The sequence below is a fragment of the Eufriesea mexicana genome, unplaced genomic scaffold (genome assembly GCF_001483705.2).
Source record: "Eufriesea mexicana isolate 0111107269 unplaced genomic scaffold, ASM148370v2 scaffold474474812, whole genome shotgun sequence".
Classification (NCBI taxonomy): domain Eukaryota; kingdom Metazoa; phylum Arthropoda; class Insecta; order Hymenoptera; family Apidae; genus Eufriesea; species Eufriesea mexicana.
Window position 1 is genome coordinate 175,024 of NW_016907966.1, and position 22,929 is coordinate 197,952.

At 28.0% G+C, this 22,929-nt stretch overlaps 6 protein-coding genes and 1 long non-coding RNA gene across 12 annotated transcripts; 2 read left to right on the top strand and 5 right to left on the bottom strand.

The window, feature by feature from the left end:
- The first annotated feature begins 1,059 nt into the window (after window positions 1–1,059).
- LOC108549303 (H/ACA ribonucleoprotein complex non-core subunit NAF1) lies at window positions 1,060–3,194 on the top strand. Its single transcript, XM_017902624.1, has 6 exons — window positions 1,060–1,492; window positions 1,576–1,837; window positions 1,918–2,044; window positions 2,117–2,385; window positions 2,500–2,645; window positions 2,707–3,194. The coding sequence occupies exons 1-6, from the start codon at window positions 1,060–1,062 to the stop codon at window positions 3,192–3,194; spliced, it is 1,725 nt and encodes a 574-aa protein (XP_017758113.1).
- A 244-nt stretch (window positions 3,195–3,438) lies between these two features.
- Window positions 3,439–5,640, bottom strand: Rfk (Riboflavin kinase). Its single transcript, XM_017902708.1, has 5 exons — window positions 5,515–5,640; window positions 4,388–4,544; window positions 3,884–4,032; window positions 3,697–3,799; window positions 3,439–3,636 (listed from the first exon to the last, which is right to left on the bottom strand). The coding sequence occupies exons 2-5, from the start codon at window positions 4,473–4,475 to the stop codon at window positions 3,515–3,517; spliced, it is 462 nt and encodes a 153-aa protein (XP_017758197.1). The 5' UTR covers window positions 4,476–4,544; window positions 5,515–5,640; the 3' UTR covers window positions 3,439–3,514.
- Window positions 5,641–6,094: 454 nt separating this feature from the next.
- On the bottom strand, window positions 6,095–7,359 carry LOC108548952 (3-oxoacyl-[acyl-carrier-protein] reductase FabG). The gene is made up of 4 exons (XM_017902111.1): window positions 7,232–7,359; window positions 6,733–7,049; window positions 6,449–6,650; window positions 6,095–6,375 (listed from the first exon to the last, which is right to left on the bottom strand). The coding sequence occupies exons 2-4, from the start codon at window positions 7,047–7,049 to the stop codon at window positions 6,133–6,135; spliced, it is 762 nt and encodes a 253-aa protein (XP_017757600.1). The 5' UTR covers window positions 7,232–7,359; the 3' UTR covers window positions 6,095–6,132.
- A 1,157-nt stretch (window positions 7,360–8,516) lies between these two features.
- LOC108548944 (tetratricopeptide repeat protein 27) lies at window positions 8,517–11,507 on the bottom strand. The gene is made up of 8 exons (XM_017902100.1): window positions 11,432–11,507; window positions 10,457–11,321; window positions 10,310–10,376; window positions 9,908–10,240; window positions 9,658–9,831; window positions 9,424–9,576; window positions 9,173–9,334; window positions 8,517–9,080 (listed from the first exon to the last, which is right to left on the bottom strand). The coding sequence occupies exons 1-8, from the start codon at window positions 11,505–11,507 to the stop codon at window positions 8,517–8,519; spliced, it is 2,394 nt and encodes a 797-aa protein (XP_017757589.1).
- A 1,152-nt stretch (window positions 11,508–12,659) lies between these two features.
- On the bottom strand, window positions 12,660–20,636 carry mdu (mitotic spindle positioning protein meduse). 6 transcript variants are annotated; one of them, XM_017902321.1, is made up of 6 exons: window positions 20,573–20,636; window positions 19,919–20,377; window positions 15,386–15,523; window positions 13,678–14,123; window positions 13,111–13,276; window positions 12,660–12,890 (listed from the first exon to the last, which is right to left on the bottom strand). In XM_017902321.1, exons 2-6 carry the CDS (start codon window positions 19,928–19,930, stop codon window positions 12,786–12,788), a joined length of 867 nt encoding a protein of 288 aa, XP_017757810.1. In that variant the 5' UTR covers window positions 19,931–20,377; window positions 20,573–20,636; the 3' UTR covers window positions 12,660–12,785. The 6 variants fall into 6 exon arrangements, with proteins under 6 accessions (XP_017757810.1, XP_017757791.1, XP_017757801.1 ...); XM_017902302.1 differs by having other exon boundaries at window positions 19,919–20,435; window positions 20,573–20,624; XM_017902312.1 differs by having other exon boundaries at window positions 19,919–20,424; window positions 20,573–20,616.
- On the bottom strand, window positions 17,569–18,798 carry LOC108549095 (uncharacterized). Its single transcript, XR_001890303.1, has 3 exons — window positions 18,436–18,798; window positions 18,085–18,217; window positions 17,569–18,011 (listed from the first exon to the last, which is right to left on the bottom strand). It is a non-coding gene; the product is annotated as an uncharacterized LOC108549095 (long non-coding RNA).
- Window positions 20,637–21,791: 1,155 nt separating the features above from the next.
- LOC108549363 (cyclin-dependent kinase 2-interacting protein-like) lies at window positions 21,792–22,671 on the top strand. Its single transcript, XM_017902720.1, has 4 exons — window positions 21,792–21,864; window positions 21,975–22,198; window positions 22,280–22,388; window positions 22,475–22,671. Exons 1-4 carry the CDS (start codon window positions 21,792–21,794, stop codon window positions 22,669–22,671), a joined length of 603 nt encoding a protein of 200 aa, XP_017758209.1.
- Window positions 22,672–22,929: the final 258 nt, after the last annotated feature.

A 22,929-nucleotide genomic window follows, 5' to 3' on the forward strand; every position in this document is an offset into this window, starting at 1 on the left:
TATATATTAGCATAAGAAAGCGTAAAAAATAAATTTTTTTATTAAGAAATTTCATTTACAATTGTTAATTTACAATGTTTTCATAGGCGAAAAATGAATATAAAATAAAAAATAGATTGAAGAAGGAAAACCAACTATAGACGAGAACCGAACCCCTCTCCTGCAATGTAACAATTGTCCATCGTCACCGTTACGCTACAACTTAATTTGAAAGATGTTGAAAATAAATGTGTAATTAAGCAAGTAATAAAACTTTAATCGCAAATATTTCAAAAATTATTGAGTAGTTGCGGCTATAATGATATATTTTCTGAAACTGCAAGACGATATCTAGAAACCTGCAAAGTTTCAACTAAATCAGTAACCCGAAGGACTTGCACTCTCCTTGTTAGTTGAAAGCCCTAGCTTTCTAATAATGTTAATAATCGTACCAGTTATCTAAGTAATAAGCGTTAATGGAAAAATTCGGTTGTTTTAATTTATGAATTATTACCTGGAATGGCATCAAATAGCAGGTTGTTAAATTTGTTTCGAAATCACTTATAACATTACAACAATTTTTGTATTAAACATTTTTTGTTTATGATTTTAACCTCTTGTGAGACATTCAACCGTATACATTTAAACGTGACATTCTGTATATTATCATATGCGAAGTAAGTTTAGACTATATTATTAATATACAATATTAGAAAGCTTTTGAATAATTAAAGATTTTATAAAATATTGATCTTTTACTTATACAGTTTTAAATGGATTAAAAAATATAGAAAATTACTGAATATTTCGCTTTAATGTATAATATTTTCCTTTTTATCTTTTTCTTTTTAAAATAAAAGTAATATTTCAAAATAGCTTTTAAGAATTATCATACTATATCTTAATATGAGACATGTGGCATTAGATACACGCAGTTGATAGTAATAAATATGCATATTTAAAATTTATGAAATTCTGTATAAGGAATTGTTTTTTTTTTGTATATTTATTACGGATTGTAAAGTGAAGTTTATTTTTATAAATTGTTAATCATAGCCAAACAATTAATATAAAATTATAATGGATACGGATGAGGTTATAATAGAAAAAATAATAGAAAATGAAAATTCAAGTGATACAATTGAGGAACGTGTATTAAATATTGAAAAAAATAATTATATTCCAAATATTAGTGAAAATTGTTCATCAACATACAAGGAAAATGTACAAGTTAATATCAACGAGAACAGTTATCTTACTGATGATTGTGAGATAATTATAGTTGATAATATTGACATTAAACAAAGTTGTAAAGAAAAAGATAATTCGAATATACAACAAAGTAAATCAAGTGAAATCTCAAATATTAAAAAAAATGAAATATTTATTAACAATACTAGTGAAAACCAGGATACAAACAAAAATATTATACTTGAAAACTTAAATCAAAAAAAAGATGACGACATCTGTATAATACATGAAAAAACTATAGTACCATCAGCTCAAACTAAAGGTATTAAATTTATTCATTATAAACATAATTATTTATAATTTTCATTAAAAATCCAATTAAATTTTATTCTTTCCTGCTAACAGAATATACTAAAGTATCTTCACTTGTTAGCATTGCTATAGAATATGGTAATTCTGATTCAGAAACAGAATGTAATTCTGATTCTACAAAATGTGAAAATAATCAAAGTAAACCTTTAGAAAAATGTCTGATGCAAATTTATAGACAAAATAAATTAACATCATCAAGTGAAGAGAGCGATAGTGAAGATGATTCCACTAGTAGTAATGATTCCTCAATAGTAGTCGAATCAAATGAATCAGACAGTGATGATAGTTCAACCAAGTAAGTTATATATTTTTGTAAATTTGTATATATCAAATTACTTTTGCATGAAATTTGAAAGCAATTTCTTATGCATTTAGAAAAAGCAAAGCAAATAATGTTAAAGGACAAAGAAATAATGAAATGAAAAATGAATTAGATGACTTACCTCCTATTGAAGATTTAAAAATCAGTGTACCTGAGATACTCTGCGATCCATTGGGCGAGGTATTTCTCAACCTAAATTATGTAAATAATGTTAAATATAGAGTAATATAATGGAATGAATTAAAATTTAAGGTTGCATGGATGGTTGAACAATTAGTAGTTGTGAAACCAAAACCAGGTAAACCAACATTAAACTTAGATACAGTTTTATTTGTTGAGAAAGGACAAAGAACATTAGGTAGAATATTTGATGTCTTTGGCCAAGTTAATGAACCTCATTATTGTGTAAGATTCAATAACTCTAATCATATAAAAGAGTGTGATATTAAAGTGGGAATGACTGTTTATTATTGCCCAAATACAGAATATACTTCCTTAGTATTTCTACATGAATTATTGAAGTAAGTTTAAATATGTATACATGATAATAATAAATATGATAATAATCCAGTTAGTAACTATTATGTTCATTTTTAAGCTATATCTTTGTACTAAGTGATGTATAATTATTGTAGAATCAAGGGCATTGATGCACATGCAGATGATCCTCCAGAATTTTCAGATGATGAGGAAGAACGAATTTATTATGAACAATTAAAAATAAAACAAACAAATAATACTAATCAAACAGATATTCCGTTCAAACGGAAACGTGTTTCAAGTAAGCTTCTTGTGTAATATCTCTATTCAATATTGAATTTATATAATATTTATATTTTTAGAACCTAATTCTGGTTGGCAGTCAAATCATCCATGGAATAGAAATGTACAAAATCCAAAGAAAGGATTTTATTCGCGAGTCGATAAACAATTTTTTTCTATGCAATCTGAAAATCAATCTCAACATTTATGGTCACAATCGTATCAAAATAATGCCCCATATAGGTATGGGGCACACTCGTTACAATCTATGCAATATATGAATCATCATGTTAATAGTGTTAATCAAAATTTCTATGGTCCACAAAATTATTATAGCCAAGATGGTACTACAACATATTTAAATCCTAGAATTCCTTTTAGTACATGTCCAAGAGTTTCTTCAGGATATTTAACATTACAAAGTCATCCAAATGTAAGATTTCAAACTGCAAACATGCCTTGGTTGCCACAAGTGCCACAAGTTCCTATACGAATGAAAATACCATGGATACCTTTACCACCACCTCCACCTCCTCCACCAACTTCATCACCATCAGACACTTCTTAAATATCAGTAATGTGATAATTATTCTTTTTATCCTTTTTTTCTTATTTCGTTTTATATATATATAAAAATATTATTTTAAATGTATAAAATACATAATTGCATATATATTAAAAGCAATACTAATAATTACACATTTGTGTATATATATGTGTGTGTGTGGGTGTGTGTGTTGTGTGTGTGTACACATTAAATATGTAAACATATTTTAATTATTTCTAATTAAAATATTCTCATCATACATATTCTTAATTAGAAAATTATGTCTAAAATAAAATTGTAAATCATTTAGAAATATCAGAATATGGGCGCGATTGCGAACATCATTTACTACTTATATTATCATATTTCAAAAATACATTGTCCTTATAATGAATCATATTTGGTTGCTGTAATTGTTCTTCGCCAATTGCAATATCACATTTTATTGCTTTAATTAATTCTTCTAAAATGATAAAAGCGCAATTTAATGGAAAAGTTAGGTTTAATATAGTTTATTATTTACCTTCAGATGTAAAATCTTTTTCTGGTCGTATATATCCTGTGAAAATAGCTTTAATTTGTTTTCCATAAAAATCGTTTTCAAATTTATGCAATAAATGTATTTCCTATAATTATAATATATTATTGAAGAATAACTTGAAATTTATATATGTTATTAGGTGTTAAATGATTTATATTTAAATTCATACCACCGTCTTTTTTTCGTTTTTATAAAATGGATTCCAACCAACACTTGCAACCATTTTATGAACTTTCCCATCTATACAAGCCCATCCATAATAAACTCCAGTATTAAAATTATTAGGCAAACTATCTATAGCTTTGTCTTCAAGATTTGCTATGAAGAAATAATTGTATTATTACACGCAAAATATCATTTAAAAGTTTATTTTCTCTTTTAACTATATCATTCTTTGAATATTATTAATTTTTTACACAAAATATTTAAAAATCAAAATTATATGAAATAGTGAATGATATAATGTGTGATATTAAATTCTTTAAATATATTTCATATATTTTTACCAATAAATATTTATGATATAGAACATTTAACTTTTTTAAAGTTATAAAAAATTAAGGTCTTAAAAAATTATAGACTATCTTTTACAATGTACAAGCAATTTGAAATTCTTTTTCCTTAACTTCAAAATTTTTAAATATATGAAATAAAAATTGTTGTCAAATCCTACCTGTAGGTATCCCTAAAGCTTTGGAACCCCTGCCAAATCCCCTAACTACCAATCCCGATAAAAAATACGGTAAATTATCGGTACACATAACGTATTTTGATTGATGAGACTCGTATGTACTATATGAATGCAAGTTTAATGCTTCAAAATATATAGCCTTAAAAGAAGATAAAGAATTTTGTTATATGACGTGGCATCTTTATGCATTGTGTAATTTTATCTAGAATCATATTAAGGGGGTATTCTGATAATCTAATTTCAAAAAATCAATTTTTGTTATATTTTCTCAAAATATATGTTTTCGAAAATGTCTGTTCATTTATTTGAACCTTTAACAACAAACGAAGTTACAGACATTCAATGAAAACAGTGAACTAATTTCTGGAAACCATATTTTTTAAACTGGCTGACGAGATATCTCGAGTTCTAGTTGATAGATTGACTTCAAATTAGACGTAGATTTTTAACCATGAATTTTAAAATCTAATGCTTTTTCTAGTTTTTTTAAGTTCACAAAGGATAAAAAAGTAAAAAAAATCAATACTCAAATTTTAAAGTGCAGTCACTTTGTTATTTTTTGAAGTTTGTTTTTTTTATAGTTCATGCTATAGTTGTATTCATATGAATTAAGATGTTTTTTGGTTTTTTTGTTTCTGATCAATAGATACACTGAAATCCCGTCAGTCACCCAGACTCATTTTTGAAAACACTCTACCTGAAATTATAAAACTTCTGTAACTTCTGTTATTTTTATATAAAAAAATTGTAAATGTGTGTAAATATGATTAAATATGTATGCGAAAATTCATATCGAAAAGACATAATTTTTTTGGAAAAAGGTCCTAAGAAGGTTGATTTTTTTAGACCAGATTCCCAAAATACCCCCTTAATAACATATTAATTAACACTGAATGAAATATGTAATATACAGAATTTTATACTTGTGTAAGATAAAAATTATATAAAACTAGATATACAGTGCTGTTCCATTACTTAATCAAGATTTTACGTTAGCTAATTGTTATATCCCCAAAAGTTTTTAAAATTGGGTTCGCAAATTGATATATTTGTTTCAACAAAGTACTGACTAGGATCTTACTATTTTATGTCAGGTATCCATATCTTACTTATATTCAATGAAGAAATGAAGTAATGTGGACTTTCTAGAACTCTACCTCTTTTGATATCTGACCAAGTATGGCCCAAATCGTAGTCAATTATCGCAGTAATACTATGTAAATAAGAAGTTTGTCCTCGCGTTTAAAATTCTACACTCACTGTTAATCAGTATATGTTACGGGTTATCTATGCGTAACCTTTTTACATGCATATTATCTTGACTTAAGATTAATTTTTATAACTTAGCAATAAAAATTTCGAAATTCAAGGAAATATAAAAAAATTCATAACGTAACATTTTTTACTTATATTTAAATTCTATTGTTTTTTATACTAATTTATAATAATTTAATTTAAGTTATAATTAAATACTTTCTTATTCCAAGATATTTAAAATAAATTATTTCATTATTTGTTCATTTTATTGTGTACATAATACATTTAATACTATTAACTAATTTTATATTTATAAATCAGCAAATAGTATACTAATATTTAGAGGTTACACTGAAAATTATGTAACTAAAAATAAATTTTTAAATTATTCATTTATTATCAAACATTACTTTTACAAATGAATGCCTTTATAATTTAATAGATATTTTGATATTGAAAGTAAATATAGTTTAACGAGGACACATGATATGTCTTCCTCCATCAATTGATAAAGTAACGCCTGTAATAAAACTGGCATCATCACTTGCTAAATATGCGATTGCTTTTGCAACTTCACTAGCATCTCCTGTTCTTCCAAGTGCATGAGTTTCTTTGCTATGATCAAAGAATGTTTTTAATTGTTCATCTGACATTCCACTTCTTTTATGAAGATTTGTTACTATTACACCAGGATTTACAGCATTAACCCTTACCTATAAATTGAAATGTAAATATTAAATTTACATGAAAACTACCATTATATGTTAATTTTTAAAATATACATACTTGTTTTGGTGCTAGTTCAAGAGCTGTACATCGTGTAAATTGATCAATTGCTGATTTACTCATACAATATGATAAAACACCTGGAAAAGATCTTAATCCAACTACACTTGATACATTCACAATATTGCCTTTAGTTTTCACTATGTGTGGAACAGCCAATGTTGTTAAATGATACACTGAACGTACATTTATGTTAAAAACTCTGAAACATTTATGTTTTATGTGTTTTATAAAATGAAGATTAAACTTTATAAATTTAGTTTATACATGAAAGAAATTTATACCTATCATATTGTTCCAATGAAGTATTTTCTATACTTCCACTCTCTAATACACCAGCATTATTAATTAAAATATCTAGTTTTCCATAATGTTCAATAGTAAATTTAACAATATTTTGAACATCAGTTTCATTAGTTAATTCTCCGGTTATAATTAATGGTGTATTAGATTTACATTGTTCAGCTATTTCTTTTAATCTGTGTACATTACGACCTGTTAATGATAACAATGCACCAAGTTGTGAAAAATGTAAAGCAGTTGCTGCTCCAATGCCAGAACTAGCTCCAGTTATTAAGACAACTTTCCCTGCAAATGACATCTAAAAAAAAAATAATTAATTAAAATTGGATAAACTTTAAGAAATTAATATTTTCATAGTCTAAAAAGAAATATATAATTTATAAGCTGTTTATAATATAATATATTTATAATACAGTATATGACCTTTAATAATTCCACTAAAATGTAATTAGTAATATTCTTTTATATATAATTACTTACCTTGATATAGAAGTTAATAATCTCTCTAAATATGTTTTATGAAATTGTATTAATTTTTATATTCCTCTTATTACCGAACAGTTATTACTTAAATTTAACTTCAGTATTTTAGGAACTACCACGGTAGTTTAATTACTAAAAACTGAATGGTTAGTATGCATAGATCGACGTTCATATAACATAAAATTTTTGCAAATCAACTATAGAAAGATTGTAACCATGGATATAATGATAAGGCGCGAAAAATCGGCCATTTTGAATTGTAATGAATCCAAGTACCCATGAAAATAAATAAGTGTGCATTCATAATTTACTAAACTTTTTTGACAGATGAAATGTAGAATTGACTGCAAGAAGCAATGAAGTAAATATAGTATTTAACTTTTCGAATGTATGTAATTTCAAAAGAATCAAAAAATACCTCAAAAACAATTTATTAAATAATTGTTTTACAAAATTTACTTTAATTTAACTTAATTTATATATATAATACAATTAGAAGATATTTCGTTTACCTTGTGTTCCCTAATATATTTGTCTTATTTTCTGATATAAAAAATTGTGTCATGACAAATTATTTGATTCAAATTAATGAATTTTATACATAACTTTCTCACAAGATCATTTCTGTTTTTAAATTTCAAAGGTCATAGAAATTTTTTACATGTGACATGTGTTTTTTTACAATACAGCATTATAGTGTACATCAATATGAATATAATTAATAATACCATGACTTTCAATTGACCTTGAATGAAAAATCTCGCACTGAAAAGAGAATGGATAATTGAATATTCTTTGTCTTCTATACAAAATTTATTTATTCTACAGTGTTTAAACTAATTTTATTAACTTCAACATATTTTTGAATATGGGATATTCCTTGTGCAGTTAATCATAGTCAAAGGAATATGTACATATATATTGTAAAATCTTTTTAGATATTTCTTATAAAATAAACAAATTTCATACAAATGTTAATTTCTCATTTTCTTTTTATTTAACCAGATATTTTATTCAAGGTCGTTTAAATGTCATGGTGTTACAAATCATTGGATTTGTCTTATTATATGCTATAATGTCATACTATAAAAAATATATTCAAACAATTTTTATAATTTTGGAAACTTAGGAAAAAATGACCTTAAAATCAAAAGAATTATATATCATAATATTCTTTGCTTCAAACCAAATAATTTGTTATGATACAATTTTTTGTATTGACACATATACCAAAGATATTGATGAGCGCAGAATAAATGGAAAACCTTATATAATATATCCTTCAATTGGTCAGCTTTATTTGCTCTAATTCACTTATTACAACATTTAGGTATTTTTCAACTTTTCCTAAAGATATAGTAATTTTTTCAATATTCCACTTTAGCTCTTTAACTGTTTTTATAACTCCTTGAAGAGATAACTTAGCACTTGCTAAAAGTATTCTTTTTTTCTTAAGTTCACAACTCAATGAATATTGTAAATAGATTTCTGCTAATATGCAACATAATTGTAATACTTTCTCAACTGAATTTTCTTGTAGAAGCCATTTTGGATTTGATACAGCAATACGATATGCTTGTTGTATATATTGTACTGCTTTATCATTATCAATATCTGTCTTTTTAAGAATAGTGAGTTGTCCATACATACGCCAAACATCAGGATTATTTGGTACAAAGGAAGTAATCCTTCCAAATAATTCTAGGACTTTTGAAAGCAATTTTTGTGCAGAATTTCCATTTGAATCATTAATATTATTTAATACAGCATTAGTAAGTATATCAAGAATTTGAATATCTAAATGGCGACTTTTTAAATCCAAAATACGGTGATAACACTGAATTACCTAAATAAAATTAAGAAGAAATATAAATCATTAAAAAATACATAATTTTAGGAAAGAAATTAATTATTTTTATTAATATTATATATTCATACTTCTGAAAAATATCCCAAATCAATGCTAACAACCATTAAATTATCCCAAACTTGCCACTGATCATAATTGCATTTTATAGCATCTTGAAGACATTTCCAAGCTTTTGCTTTATCACCTAATTTTATATAAGCTTTTGCCAAATTATTCCATGCCTCAAATGTCTATAATCAAATTTTTAAATTGTTTAATATGCATAAATTTATATATTGTACAAGTCTATAATAAATAAACAAATTTTAATAACGCAAACCGTTTGTTCTAGAGCACAGTAACGTTTATATGCTGTTGCTGCTAATTTCCAATCTCCTATTTGTAATGCAGCAAATCCTAGTCTTATCCAAACACTTTCTTGAATATTATTTAATTCAACTGATAATTTTAAATGTGGTATAGCTTCCTTGTACTAAAAAATAAAATAATACATGTATTTAATTAAATTATTATAAAAGAAGAATAATTTAAAAAATTGTATTTATGCATTTACATTTTGTTTTTCAAAGTAAAAGAATCCCCAATGTCTTTGAGCTCTACTGCTTTTTTCCTTGGACAATTTCCATGCTGTTTCATAATGACTAGAATCCTGAGTTGCATCACCTAATAAACACCATAATTGAACCGATGGGTTTTTAGATATTTCTTGACAAATTATTTCTGCTGCCTAATATAATTAATAATGCATAAATTTATTTATTTTATATATATTAAGAAAAGATGATATAAAGCAACAAATATACTTTATGTTTCAAATCCAGTATATTGTAACAAACAATAACATCTTCCCATAATTCCAGCTTTAAAAAAACATCTAAAGCTCCCTTTACCAATCCAAGACTTAACATTAATCGTGCCCACATTTGTTCTAAAGCCCAAACTGGTTTGAGTCCACTAGCAAAAAATAAGTCCATTTTATTTGCAACAGAAACTTTCGTGTTTTTTAATTCATGTATTAAATATTCAATTTGCATCATTGATCGTTCAACAGTTCGTTTACTCCCAGATTCCAAAGAACATCGATGATAAAGAGATGACATTTTTAAAGACCAATTTTTTGTATTATTTACCACAACCTGTTAAAAAATTATTTTTATTGATAATATTAATAATAATTTCTTTAAAAAATGCAAAACAATACTTACAGTTAAATAGGGTGTAATTTCTTCATCTGTTAATTTATCCTTTGGCTGTGATAATTGCAACTGAATACTATTAAAAGCAAAATTTATAATAAAATATGATTTTTCTATATAAATGTAAAATAATAAAAGTATAAAATATATTCTTACTATTTTCCTAATACAATAGCTTCTTCTACTGCTCCTAATTCTGTATTTTCCATATTTATTGAAAATTGAGTATGTTCTAATTTAATATCATCATTTAAATTCAGAGATTTTGGTAAATTTTTGCAACATCTAGAAAAAAATTTTTCTTTTCCTAAATTTATTCTTAATAACAACTGTGCCTTGTCTTCTTCTTGATATTTTGTACGTTTACCTAATGCACCTTCAAGGTTTAAGCTTAATTTTGCTCTTTCTTGAGCAAGTTTAACATATTTTTCTGAATTTTGAATTCTTCTATAGTAAAAATAAAATTGTGCAACTTCAATATAAAATAATGTCTCACAATAAACATTTTCCTTCAATAATTGTAAATCATTGATTTTTTCAATTAAATATTCTGCCTCATCAAATATTATACCAGAATTTTCATTTAGTATAAGTTGATGTAAAAAATTTGCTCTAAATAACCACCATGTACAAGTGTTATAAGTATTTTGTAAAATTTCATTAGAAAATATTATCTTAGAAAAATAAAGAAGTTCTGACATGTTAACATTTGTGTTACATTCATCATGTAAAGATAAAAATAAATCTTTAAGTATATCCTCTTGTTTCATTTTTTGCCATTCAACTTTTTTTGTAACTTGCGGGCCTGTCCAATTTAACTGTATAAAATATAATAAAGAAGCTATGCCTGTGCATAGCCAAGAATCATATAAATCTGTTTTTTCTATATTGTTATGAATTGACTTGAAAACATCATTGCTATTATTTAATTCTTCAATTAAATTTGACGATAATTTATTATTTATCACATCTTCGTATTTTCCATTTAATATATCTTTTACACAAGTAGGTAAATCATAAACTGAAACAAGTAAAATTGAATATAAAGCAAAATTTAATTATATTAATATAACAAAATATAACCTAATACAATATATTGATATGACGCATGTTCTAAAATTGATTATTTACCTTCATTTTCAATCGAATTGATTAATAATAAAATTTCTATTTCTTTATTTATTATTTTCTTTTCATCTGAGTACATTGTTACAATGTATCACTTAACACACTTGCAAATTCACAATTAAGTCATTCACAGTAGTCAATAATTGTACTGATGATATACATATATACATATATATATATATATATATATATCTGAAGGATGGTATAATCTGTAGATAAATTTTTTGAATAATATTAATTTTTATATGTTTGTTATAATATAAAACAATTATATATAAATATAATGTGTCTTGACTAATTAATCTTTCGTGAATTCCGTTTATTTAAGGAAAACTATCAAATTTAAATAGCTTATTATATATTATACATAAAACATAATAATAAATAATAAATAATAATGTAAAGAACAAGAAATATATATATAATTATTTTTGCTTATGTTTCATAAATAGGTTAGGTTATATTCAGGCTAGATATGTTAATAAATTTTTTATTTTTTATTAAACATTTATTTTTAACAGTGTACATTTAAAATTTTTATATTTATGAAAAAATTTCTTGATTTCAAGTTCAATATATTTATATAAAAGATTTATATTTATTATACTTTTTATTCAAATTTAAAACAAATGTTTCTGGAATATTTTAGGTATTTTATTTAAACCACAAACAATAAAACAAATTTTGAGAAATATATCTTATTAATTTCATAGTAATTGCACAAACTAATTTTTTATTATTACTATCAGAACTACACTATCGCATATATAAGTAACTTGAATACAATTATTCTTTACAATTGATTAAGTACAAGATACATACTTTTGCTTATATGATTTATAATAATTATTACATATCATATGTTAAAGGAAATCTTTAGAATTACAGATTCTCAGTCATTTTCATGTGATTATATAATATAAGAATAGATATATTACAATCAACAAGCTGATATATTAAATATATATGCTTGTAATACTTAATAATATTTTTTGACCCATACAATGGGAAAGATAATTTTATTTTCATTGTAATTAATTTTTTAATACTGAAAGCATTTAAAAAAAAACATTAAATATAATATATGTTTAATCAGGTAAATCTTTCACTTTTGAATAAATATCTATCATAACATTAAATAAATTAGTATGAAAATTGAATAAATGAATAAAATCACGTAATATGTATGAACATTAAATATATACTTTAAGTATGAAAGATTATTGCAGCACGTTTGGAGGCTTATGTATTTATATATTTACCATTCATTTAAATCATTTAGAAATGACTTGAAAGGAATAGTATAACAACGAGCATAAACATCGATTGCTTATTTTTTACAAAGTAATGAAATCTTTTAAAAATTCAAGTCGTTCTCGTTGTTATTGTCACTAGACTCTCTTTTTGCAGCTATTAAATTTTCCCATTGCGCGATGAGAGTGCTTCGACGTCGTGGATTAGGCTGTACAATTAAATAAATATTACTGATTCGTTATTAATTGAAAATATGAATACATACATATATAATTAACAATTCAATTTAATATTTAATAAATATAAATAATTAGTCATTGGTCAACAGATAAATCGAATAAGTCATACTATAAATAATTTGATCAACGACCAATGATGTAACATATTTTAATAAATATTTGAAAGCTATTTTATATTTTATAAAATACCTTATGTTTTCCTTTAGTTTCTTTTTCTATTTCATCTTCGTTCAAAGTATTTGTCGAAGTACCGCTTCTTAACGAACTCGAACCATCATAAATATCGGAATCGTTGTCGTTTCCAATATCCAAAAGATTTGGTTGTGACTTCGCCAACATTTGTGATCGCATTAATCTAAAAATATATCTTCATTATTTTGTGAAGTGTACAAAATATGAACTATGTTTACCATTACAATAGTTTTACCTCAATGTCAGACTCAATCCGATAGTAATGTATGATTGAAAATAATATTAAGTTTATAGATCACATTATCACATTAGTGTAAAATAATACTAAAATAATCGCAATTCGTTTTAAATTTAAATTTAATAAATGCTGTTATTAACAAATATTGTTACTACATACAATATATTAAATATATAACATACAATATATTAAAATTGATAATATTACTATTATTTTATAAAATATCAATATACTATCATTAATACGAAATAGTAGAAAAAGGATACATATTTATAGTTATGAAATAAAAAAAAGGAAAAAAAAAATATTGAAAACAAATACGTTACCTAAGTTCATTTTCTCGTTCTTTCATTTCTTGCAATTCTTTTTGAATTTTTTCTTCCACAGGAACATATCCTTTTCTAACCAGAGGCTTCTTGGGTTCATCATCTGGTTCGAATTGAATTTCCAAACTCCTATTGAAAGCTTTGATACTTAACGGATTAAGCGTGATACTGGGTGTCGTGGGTTGTGTCAGTGCGTCATTAGTTGCAGATTTTGGTTTATAAATCTTTCCCCGGGTTGCTAAAAACCTATGCATCAGTCCTTTCTGACTAGGTGTCGTTGCGAAACGCAGCGGTGTTGGAGTAGTGCGACTGGATATCACTCCATTCGTCATCTTTGGCGTTAAGGATGGCGTAGATGATGTTAAGTTGACCGCTTCCAGGATTTGCGGTGTAGATGTTGTTCTCTTCAGCTTTCCCGAGGCTAAAGCTTGCGGCATGCGGCGCACCTAAAATATAGAATTATTTTTGTTATATATATTTGGGCTATCATATGACAAACAATAAGTGTGTTTCAAACGAGTTTAAAACAGCTTTAAAAAAAAGTAATACTGTGAAGAATAATGAAATTGAAATGATCTTTGTGACGTATATTATATACTATTTGTAAACGCAAATAGTAATTATACGAGAAGTCTATTTTTAATTATTATTATCAGCAACACGATAGCTGCGTCACAAGTGAAAAGACAGTTTTATAGAAAACAGCATTATATTTACTTTAATATATCAACAGATAAGATATTTTCATCGAAATCTTGGCCGTGTTACGAAAACAGAATGCAACCGATTGTTTGCGAAATAAATGTGCACACTCTTGCGTCCTGTAGCAATTGCTTCATACACCTGGAGGTAATTAATTAACGATATAAAGATTATTATTCCAACGATAAAGCATGATTTCCAATACCTAAGCATGCCGAATTTGGCAAACAAAAGGTTATCGTCGCGTAACGTTGGCTCACGAAGCGTATTAGTTCCGTTCTGTTTAATATATTTACTGTAAATATAATTTATGCATAAGATATTTTACATATAAAAGTGCTTTAAGAATTCGTTTACTCGAGATACTTAACAGGTATAATTTATGATAAAAGTAGAATTTATTTGATCCATAAATGTCGATAATAAACCTTTCTTACTGATTTTAATGTGATCATTCTTTTCTTAAACTGAAGACTTAACTAAAAATCGACGAAGAAAAGATTTAACACGTTCCATCTTATATAACTCGCGAAATGTGAAGTTTGTACTGGAAGAATAAATATATTTCTTCATTTATTAAACGATATTTGTATCTTTATATTTTTATAGTTGAATATGTCCTTGTAATTTTCTGATTTTATTCTAAAATTCTACTGAAACGTATAAATATTTTTAAAATGTAAAAGGTGTGAAACGAGAATTTTTAGTGGAATAATACCTTTTCGATTTTTGCGGTATGAGATCTAATTTTTCACTGATTTATTCTCATCATGTTCTTAACAAGATTGAAACATGTGCGCATCGTGAATCATTAAATCAGTAACTGCGTGTATAATCGCCTTCGTCGCTCACGGACATCACAGTCGTTCGATGCATTTCGTCCCTATAAGGACTACGTCAGGCACTTACTCTTTCTTTCTTTCGTTCAACGACCTTGAGCTTGGTCGACACGAATGTATATATGTACACGTAACCTGCAGGTATATACGTTGAGTTTTAAGCGTACCTTGGAATCCACCGTCTCGTGGGACGTGGTTTTAATGCTACCCACGTTTCTGAGCTCGTGCTCCCTCTCTGTGACCTCTTCGATCTCCTTCTGTATTCTATCCGTCGCCTTCTTCAACTGCTCTAACCTATGCTCTGCCTGCAACAAAATGGAATCATATTAACCACGAATTTCATAATTTATGAATGAAAATGAAAATCAAATTTAAAAAAGAATCTGCATAACTTGCAAAATTGATTTTTCGAAATTTTTCATTTAATGCAATTCCATTGGAAAGATTTCTTTCTAGCTTCGTGCTTGCAGAAGATGTCAATGTATGAATAAGCTGTAGAATTCCCTGCATTTTCTTCTTATTCCAACCGAGAACTATCTTTAATTCTATCTTACGACAGTCGCGGTTACATTCACGTAGTTTTGCGTAGTTATAGAAACCGGTGTTTCAGATTGTTGAATTAATGATGATGCAACCTGGCCCTTGACTCTAATTTCAACGTGAACCGTGTGACCACTCTAAACATTGGTCTCCTTACATCTTCGCGGTCTATGAACCTTCTTATTGCGCGAGAACCTTCATCGATCCTTCTCCACACAAAAGAATGGACAAAAAGGAACGAAGAAAAAAAGAATATAAACCACAAGACGAATCAAATTCCAGGCTATCTTGCGTCGATCTTTCCGCTAACGGGAAGCGAATTCCAGAAAACTAGCTGAACACGACTGCCATACGATTAACCCGTTCTGCTTCTTTCGTCTCGACGATACGATCCATCAAAACCTTTATAGCATGCTCTTAGGAAAGCTAATTAGGTTTCTATACGAGAACGAACGTGCACCATTAACGTGGCTTGTTTGTACAAGCTGTGTCAAGTGGTATGAATCGATCTTTTTCTTTACGAACACGGTTTAATAAATTGTTATTGTTTCTGCGTTATTCGCGCTTTCGCAACTCTGCAAATGTATACACATGTGTATATACTTGAGAAACGTTTTGTAGAATCTTTGAAAAAAAAAGAAACGAACGATTCTTATTCAGCGTTTTTTTATCTTCACTTGTTTAAAAAAGAAAAACAGGAAGAAATCACACCTCTGTTGTTGACCGTTTCGTTGCGTACGACACTGTATTGCCTAGTTTTCCCCGGTATTATTTAACGTGTTATAAAACGAGAATCGTTTCTTCGGTTTACTGACTTTTGTCGACTTAATGTGAAACAATGCGAAGCGTTTCATTTATAAGTTTACTGTAACTTACCACTGAGGAATTCGATACTTTATCTGACGACTTCCAACCTAATTTTATCAGTTGATATTGCGATCGATGACTACCTTTGATCCTATATTGCGCCATCGCGGTGTAAAATAAAGCTTTAGCTGCACGTTTGTAACTAGACGTCGATTTAATTGGAAACATCGGATTTCTTTAGATATCCATAGATCGAAGTCAAGGTAAATTTTATTGACCGACAGATCGTTCGGTGACAGCACGAAACGGATATCACTTAGATGACTGTTTTCTGTGACTCAGACGTTATCGATGAAATGACGATAATATCTTCGTATCCAAAAATTCCAGATTTGATAACGAAATTTTAAATTCGACTCATAATGCCGACTCTTATTCATAACGCGTCCGAATAATCGTAAATTACACAAATAATCGTTTCTACGCAGTCAATTCCATATATTAATCATTATGAAAAACATCAAAGTGCCTTGAAAGTTAGACACTCAGTAAAAATAATAAACCTTAACTCTCGCCGATAGAAACAATTTTTGGCCATTTAATAACTTCTTATAAATGCATGTAACCGACTGTTTTTGCTATTATCTATTGCAGATATTTTATTAATAAAAAATATTTATTTCTTATAGCGGTGTCTGCGTAATGAACATTTGGACAGTAGACAAAGGTCCCTTTGTGTCAGAAATTTAGATAATCTTTCCCCTTGATCATATGTACAGTTCCCATGCATGGAAATACAATCCATTGGACGCAGATCGCGAGATACAAGGAAAACAAACACGTCTAAAATTAGAAACGAAAAAAAATCATTTCAGTAACTGTAACGTACGATTTCACAGTTTTATCGCAGCCTTCGGACAATAGAACTCTACCAATCAATCGCTGGATCGTTTCGATCATGGAATTCCTTGAAATTTGCTCGTATGAATTACACGCAACTATTCCTACGATGCCAGTGTGTCCAAGAGGAAGGATAGAGGCCCGGCTTTCGTGACTCGTAGAAGGAAGCAAGTTCGCTCAGGTGTTTCGCCCGCACTTCCGCGTAGGAACCGAATATAACTGAAACAAGTTCTTGAAGGGTTTCCAGGTGAGCAGCTGTAGTTGGCCGGCCGTCAGGAATGCTGCTCATTGAAAACTGAACGGCGGCTAGTACGGCTGCTTAACTGTAACCCGTGCCTGTTTCCTTTCTAAAAAAATGGGCCACCGATCATCTTCCTGCCTCTCTTTCCTCCTCGCAACGTAACCCCCCGTCGTCGTTTTCATCCATATCGATGGCCGACTTAAAATTCCTGTCCGCTGATGCACGCTCGATTTCGTCAAAGGATAACAAATTTCGAGGTCACCAGGATAGGGGATACTCGTGATAAATAGTCAGCGTACACGAATCTGCTCGGTGAAAATCAATATTGACTAATCTCATGCTTGATTAGATATGAGTATACACGATTAGTAAAATTACCGTAAAGGTTTTGGATCAAGCTTTTGATTTACCGATGACAGATCAAGAGAAACTCAATTTACGCGGCTCTCATAAATTGTAGATTAATAAACTTGTCGTTTTATAACTGTTACCGTAGACACACTGGAGGTTCCTAAAAATGAAAAGGTTTTTCAAAATGTAACTGATATATGGTAAAAAAAAATGTGAAATTACATCATCGATAGATCTCGTTTCTCGGGCGGTATTATCATTGGGATCGCTGAAAGTGCAACAGCTGTTTCAATTTCTCATATATATACCTGACGTTGAAACATCTGTCGAACCGCTTTAGAAACGAGACTATGTTACGGCCAACGACGACCCACATACCTTATATGTAATTAAATTAAACGGCATTAATACAATTGCGATAATTACACCCTGCAAAAATTAATAAACAATCAAAGCGTGACCAATTTACGGAAACGCCATGGAATACTCTTGTCTCGTGTTCGATTGCGGGCTACATGATTCGTCGTGTGTAAAAAATCGCTCGAGTACATATATGCACATTGAAAGATGCACGATACCGGTTCCTTGGTAAACGAGTGCAAGTGTAACCACGAGTTGCCAACTATTCTCGTCAGTTTGCATTTGGATTACTTTTGTCTACAACCTCGACGCCAATGTTAATCGCCGTTTTCGTCTGAAAACCTTGTTCATGCTATCAAATGCATGTTAGAAACATCTGGAATATCTGGAATATTCTGAAATATTTAAAAAAATTTTTCACATTTTTCGGAAGCGTCCTGATTTTTCTCTATTGGTAGTTACTATTCACGTTTATCGATATTATGCTTCATGAATGTTTTACTATGGATATGTATAGCTTTAAGAATATTTTTTATAAAATCAAAGGTAACGAAAGAGATTAATATGGATTTTGTTTCAATAATAATGTAAAACAACATTTATAATTAGTATTTTTCAACGTTATTTTACATAACCTCATTCGTGTTGTTAACTCCACTATTACATTTAGTATGAATATTTATCTATAAATGGAAAATGAAAAAAAGAGATAAAAATTAAATGTAAATATAAAAGGATTTTTAGACTAATCTTTTTACCGTGTTTGTTTCTTTAGACAATTGAGACGTCTAAAGACAATTCGAACGAACTTGAACAAAATAACGATTTTGAATTTAATTACATCTATGAAATATTTTTTTGAATTAGAGACATTGAATATTACCATAAAAGTATATTGTTCTACAATAAGCAATTCGAATTAAGAAAATCAAGCTTTCTGTGAGAGTGTCAATCGAGTACACGCGCACGAAAATCGCGTACGAGCTGATTTGAATAGTTGTCCAACCAGTCTTCCGAGAGCAACACGTTGACACATGCGAATTCGCATATTTTTCATTTAGATAAGCCACTTCCAAGCAACGTGGAGCGATTCTTTTTAAATTGGTCAAAAACCAGACATTAAATATCATGATATCTTTTGCACGATAGTTTTTTCAACAATTAATTCATTGACTCGTTTGAAATTGCGACACCATGCAAATGATAATATGACGCGCTACGTCAATGTTTATAAGAAAGGTTAGAAATCCCATTAGTGTTCCCCCTTTCAGTTGCCGTTTAAAAGTACCGCTGTGTTGATCAATTCGAACGGTAACTTCTGTTAGATAGAAATATTAATACAACACCATCTGTCTGTCAGATGTTATATACTTCAACAAAAAAAGGAAAAGTCAATTTTACATCATTATTGATTATACAAATACCGCAATCCATTGCGTAAACAATGGTATGGCAAGATATTCCTTTTGATCTCATTTATATACGCGTGCATTAAACTTACCTCCATTTTCATCCTTGCTACTGATTGAATTTCGCAGTGAAGACCAGACACCAAACTTTTTGTTAAACGCGTTTTTTATTTGTCGATCTTGGGGCACGATTTCGATCTGTTTATCTGATCGTAAACGCAGGTGGTTAACGTTCCTATCTATTATCATGCCGCGCAGTTACGTCACATTGTTGAATCTCTTTTTTCTTTCCACTGTATATCTCACACTGAATATGTAAAATATTAGATTTCCACGAATTCCTCAATTTGATTCTATAAAATTCAAACCGATCCCCTTCGACGACGATCGTTCTTATGAATTGATCCGACTTCAACTACGACTACGCTCGACGGCATCAAGCCGAATCCTCTTCAATCCGTGGTGTGGAACGTAACTCGAAGGCTTCGTCGTGGCTCGATGGATTCCCACAAGATGATTTCGAATGAGCACCAGAGAGAATCTCGCGTGATCTACGAGATGCGAGAGCGTGAATTGCATCTACTACAGCAACTCGACTCTGAAATATAGCTAACCAGATTGATCAGGAGAAATCACGACAAGAAACTGATGTGTGTTATTACGAGATACAACGACAGCAACTACTGAATTTCGGTTTCGAAATTAATTCTAAAGTACGTTCATTCTTCTCCTGAACCCGATTGTACCTGTAATTTTCGAGACCGTGAGCTTACAATTGAAACACGGCTGAAATCCGCTCGTCGACTGCCATTTTACCTGCGTGACCTTGTTTCCCGATCCGTTCTCCGAACAAAAGCAACAGAGCCGAACCGTGTTACATCCGATTGAAATCCTCTTTTGTTTCAACTTAACATGTGCGTAAATAATCTTTCGTAATTTTAATCGTTATTCAAAAAACTGTGCTACTTTTATTTTCTTCCTCGGTCTTTAATCTTGTTAGAAACAATTAGAACATTATAACGATATATTTATTTTTAAATCATACATTCTTTAAAAATATGATAATACGAATGATCACAATTAATGATTACGTCTCTAACAATTTATTTCCTAATTTTTTTTATTTATCATTAATTAAAATTGATGTGCGCTTAGTATAGAGTTTTTAATCCTATTCAAATAAAAATTAGTATGTTATATCTATTTAAAATTATTGTCAATTATTTTTTAACATTGAAATACGCTATATATTATTTAATATATAAAATATGTAAATTTAAACTTTGCACGAAATTCGAATCATTCATTTTTATTTACTATATTGCAATTTAAATGTATCTATCGGTCTGTTTAAAAGTACACAAGTTGTTTTTTAAATTCAATTTTACCGCAAAATTGATATATACTACACACACGCGCCATCTATATCCTTTGTCTTTACATTTTTAAAGTGCAAATAAATTATCTAAAATTTTTTCACAAAATTCAGAAGTAAATATATTTAATGAATTAATATGATAATTTAAAAAATTAATAAAATTGAGTTAAGTTAAAAATATTATTATAGAATTTTATTTCGTATTTATTATTTTTATCTTTTGTAAACGTGTCTTAACAATTAAGAATTCAATGGAAACGTTATTGCTATTGGATATTTCTCTTTTAAAATAATTTATTTTGTAATAATTAACCAATGGGATAGTATTTTTTTTTAATTCTTCTAAGTTCATTACAACCAATAAAAAGTATAACCTTTATTTTTTACATTTAGTAAGTATAGAATATGAGAAATAATCATATATATGTGTCAAGTCGCTGTATGATCTTTTATGTGGGTAAAAATAACATGCTTCAAATAATCATTAAACGAACAAATTTATTGTTGTATTGTAATTTTAATTGTATGTAGATATTTATAAGTATATTTTTTTAACTATATGATTATTAAGTATTTAAGTAGCTACAATGGATTATGCTAAAAAAGAATATAACAACACAATACAAATTATGAGTACGGGACAATTTTCACCAGTCAACAGTAAGCATTTTAATTTTTTTTATATATTAATTTCTTAGCAACATATATTTGATACAAACAAATATGTTACATGTAAGAAATTGACATATTTTATTAAATTTATATTATAGAACTTTCATATGGAAAGTCAACACAAGGGAAAAATTTAACTGGTACTGTTCGACATATACGAGATTTAATTGCAGATATTCATCAAAATATACAAACATGGAATGTATTTCACTTAGAAGGTGTAGTATTGCTGAAAGATATAACTCAAGTAAAACAAGATAAATCTTATTCTAAAATTTTGCAAGAACAATGTGATAAATTAGAAATTGTCTGTGATGCATTGGTAATGCATCTTTCATATAATTATATCTTGCCTAATATTCTTATTATAGTACAAATATTTTTATTATGATATTTTTTCTAGGATGACATTGTAAAAAATCTTGCTCAAATTACACATCATATAAAAATAACAACATCTTTAGAAACTAATATGGACAAGTTATTTATGACATGGACCAGTTTAAAATTTGGTAAAAATACATAATTATATTTTATCTATAAAATGTAATATAATTTTATAGTTAATCTATTTTAAAAACATTATGATTAATTTTAGGGCAAGTTGCAGAATCAATATATAATGCATATTTTCATGAGGCAAAAGTAAAACGTAATATTTTGAAAAATGTAGCACATCATTACACGGAATCTTGGAAAATGTTATTCCTTGCTAGTTGGGTGCATCAGCCATTATTACCAGAGAATCTAACAATATGTTTGGAATCAATGTTAATAGAGAGTGGGCATAGGTAGTTAGTTATTATTTTTATAAATTTTGGTAAGTATTTTTCTATTTCAAAAACGATTCAATGTTTACAATAATTATTTTTTTGTATTATATGATAAGTTACAATTATTGAAATAAAACAAAGATTAACAGAATGATCATTTATTTGTGGCTTTTCAAATACCATTTGTATAATTTCACAAAACAAAAAATATGGAATTGAAATATATCATCTGATTCTAAAATGAATTATGAAGTTCTGTTTACAATTGGTACCCGAGATC

What these genes read in the sequence shown, in the direction of transcription:
- mdu (XM_017902285.1), bottom strand. Translation starts at nt 16,730, where the DNA reads ATGGCGCAATATAGGATCAAAGGTAGTCATCGATCGCAATATCAACTG. An exon ending in ACGAGACGGTGGATTCCAAG is followed by an intron (nt 14,124 to 15,385) that starts GTACGCTTAAAA and finishes TCTATATTTTAG; the next exon opens with GTGCGCCGCATGCCGCAAGC. An exon ending in GAACGAGAAAATGAACTTAG is followed by an intron (nt 13,277 to 13,677) that starts GTAACGTATTTG and finishes ATATATTTTTAG; the next exon opens with ATTAATGCGATCACAAATGT.
- LOC108548952 (XM_017902111.1), bottom strand. Translation starts at nt 7,049, where the DNA reads ATGTCATTTGCAGGGAAAGTTGTCTTAATAACTGGAGCTAGTTCTGGC. An exon ending in TCATTGGAACAATATGATAG is followed by an intron (nt 6,651 to 6,732) that starts GTATAAATTTCT and finishes TAAATGTTTCAG; the next exon opens with AGTTTTTAACATAAATGTAC. An exon ending in TTGAACTAGCACCAAAACAA is followed by an intron (nt 6,376 to 6,448) that starts GTATGTATATTT and finishes TTCAATTTATAG; the next exon opens with GTAAGGGTTAATGCTGTAAA.
- LOC108549303 (XM_017902624.1), top strand. Translation starts at nt 1,060, where the DNA reads ATGGATACGGATGAGGTTATAATAGAAAAAATAATAGAAAATGAAAAT. An exon ending in ACCATCAGCTCAAACTAAAG is followed by an intron (nt 1,493 to 1,575) that starts GTATTAAATTTA and finishes TCCTGCTAACAG; the next exon opens with AATATACTAAAGTATCTTCA. An exon ending in TCTGCGATCCATTGGGCGAG is followed by an intron (nt 2,045 to 2,116) that starts GTATTTCTCAAC and finishes TTAAAATTTAAG; the next exon opens with GTTGCATGGATGGTTGAACA.
- LOC108549363 (XM_017902720.1), top strand. Translation starts at nt 21,792, where the DNA reads ATGGATTATGCTAAAAAAGAATATAACAACACAATACAAATTATGAGT. An exon ending in ACAATTTTCACCAGTCAACA is followed by an intron (nt 21,865 to 21,974) that starts GTAAGCATTTTA and finishes TTTATATTATAG; the next exon opens with AACTTTCATATGGAAAGTCA. An exon ending in ATGGACCAGTTTAAAATTTG is followed by an intron (nt 22,389 to 22,474) that starts GTAAAAATACAT and finishes GATTAATTTTAG; the next exon opens with GGCAAGTTGCAGAATCAATA.
- Rfk (XM_017902708.1), bottom strand. Translation starts at nt 4,475, where the DNA reads ATGTGTACCGATAATTTACCGTATTTTTTATCGGGATTGGTAGTTAGG. An exon ending in AAAACGAAAAAAAGACGGTG is followed by an intron (nt 3,800 to 3,883) that starts GTATGAATTTAA and finishes TTATAATTATAG; the next exon opens with GAAATACATTTATTGCATAA. An exon ending in AAAAGATTTTACATCTGAAG is followed by an intron (nt 3,637 to 3,696) that starts GTAAATAATAAA and finishes TTATCATTTTAG; the next exon opens with AAGAATTAATTAAAGCAATA.
- LOC108548944 (XM_017902100.1), bottom strand. Translation starts at nt 11,507, where the DNA reads ATGTACTCAGATGAAAAGAAAATAATAAATAAAGAAATAGAAATTTTA. An exon ending in CAATTCGATTGAAAATGAAG is followed by an intron (nt 11,322 to 11,431) that starts GTAAATAATCAA and finishes TACTTGTTTCAG; the next exon opens with TTTATGATTTACCTACTTGT. An exon ending in TTTACTTTGAAAAACAAAAT is followed by an intron (nt 9,577 to 9,657) that starts GTAAATGCATAA and finishes TTTATTTTTTAG; the next exon opens with TACAAGGAAGCTATACCACA.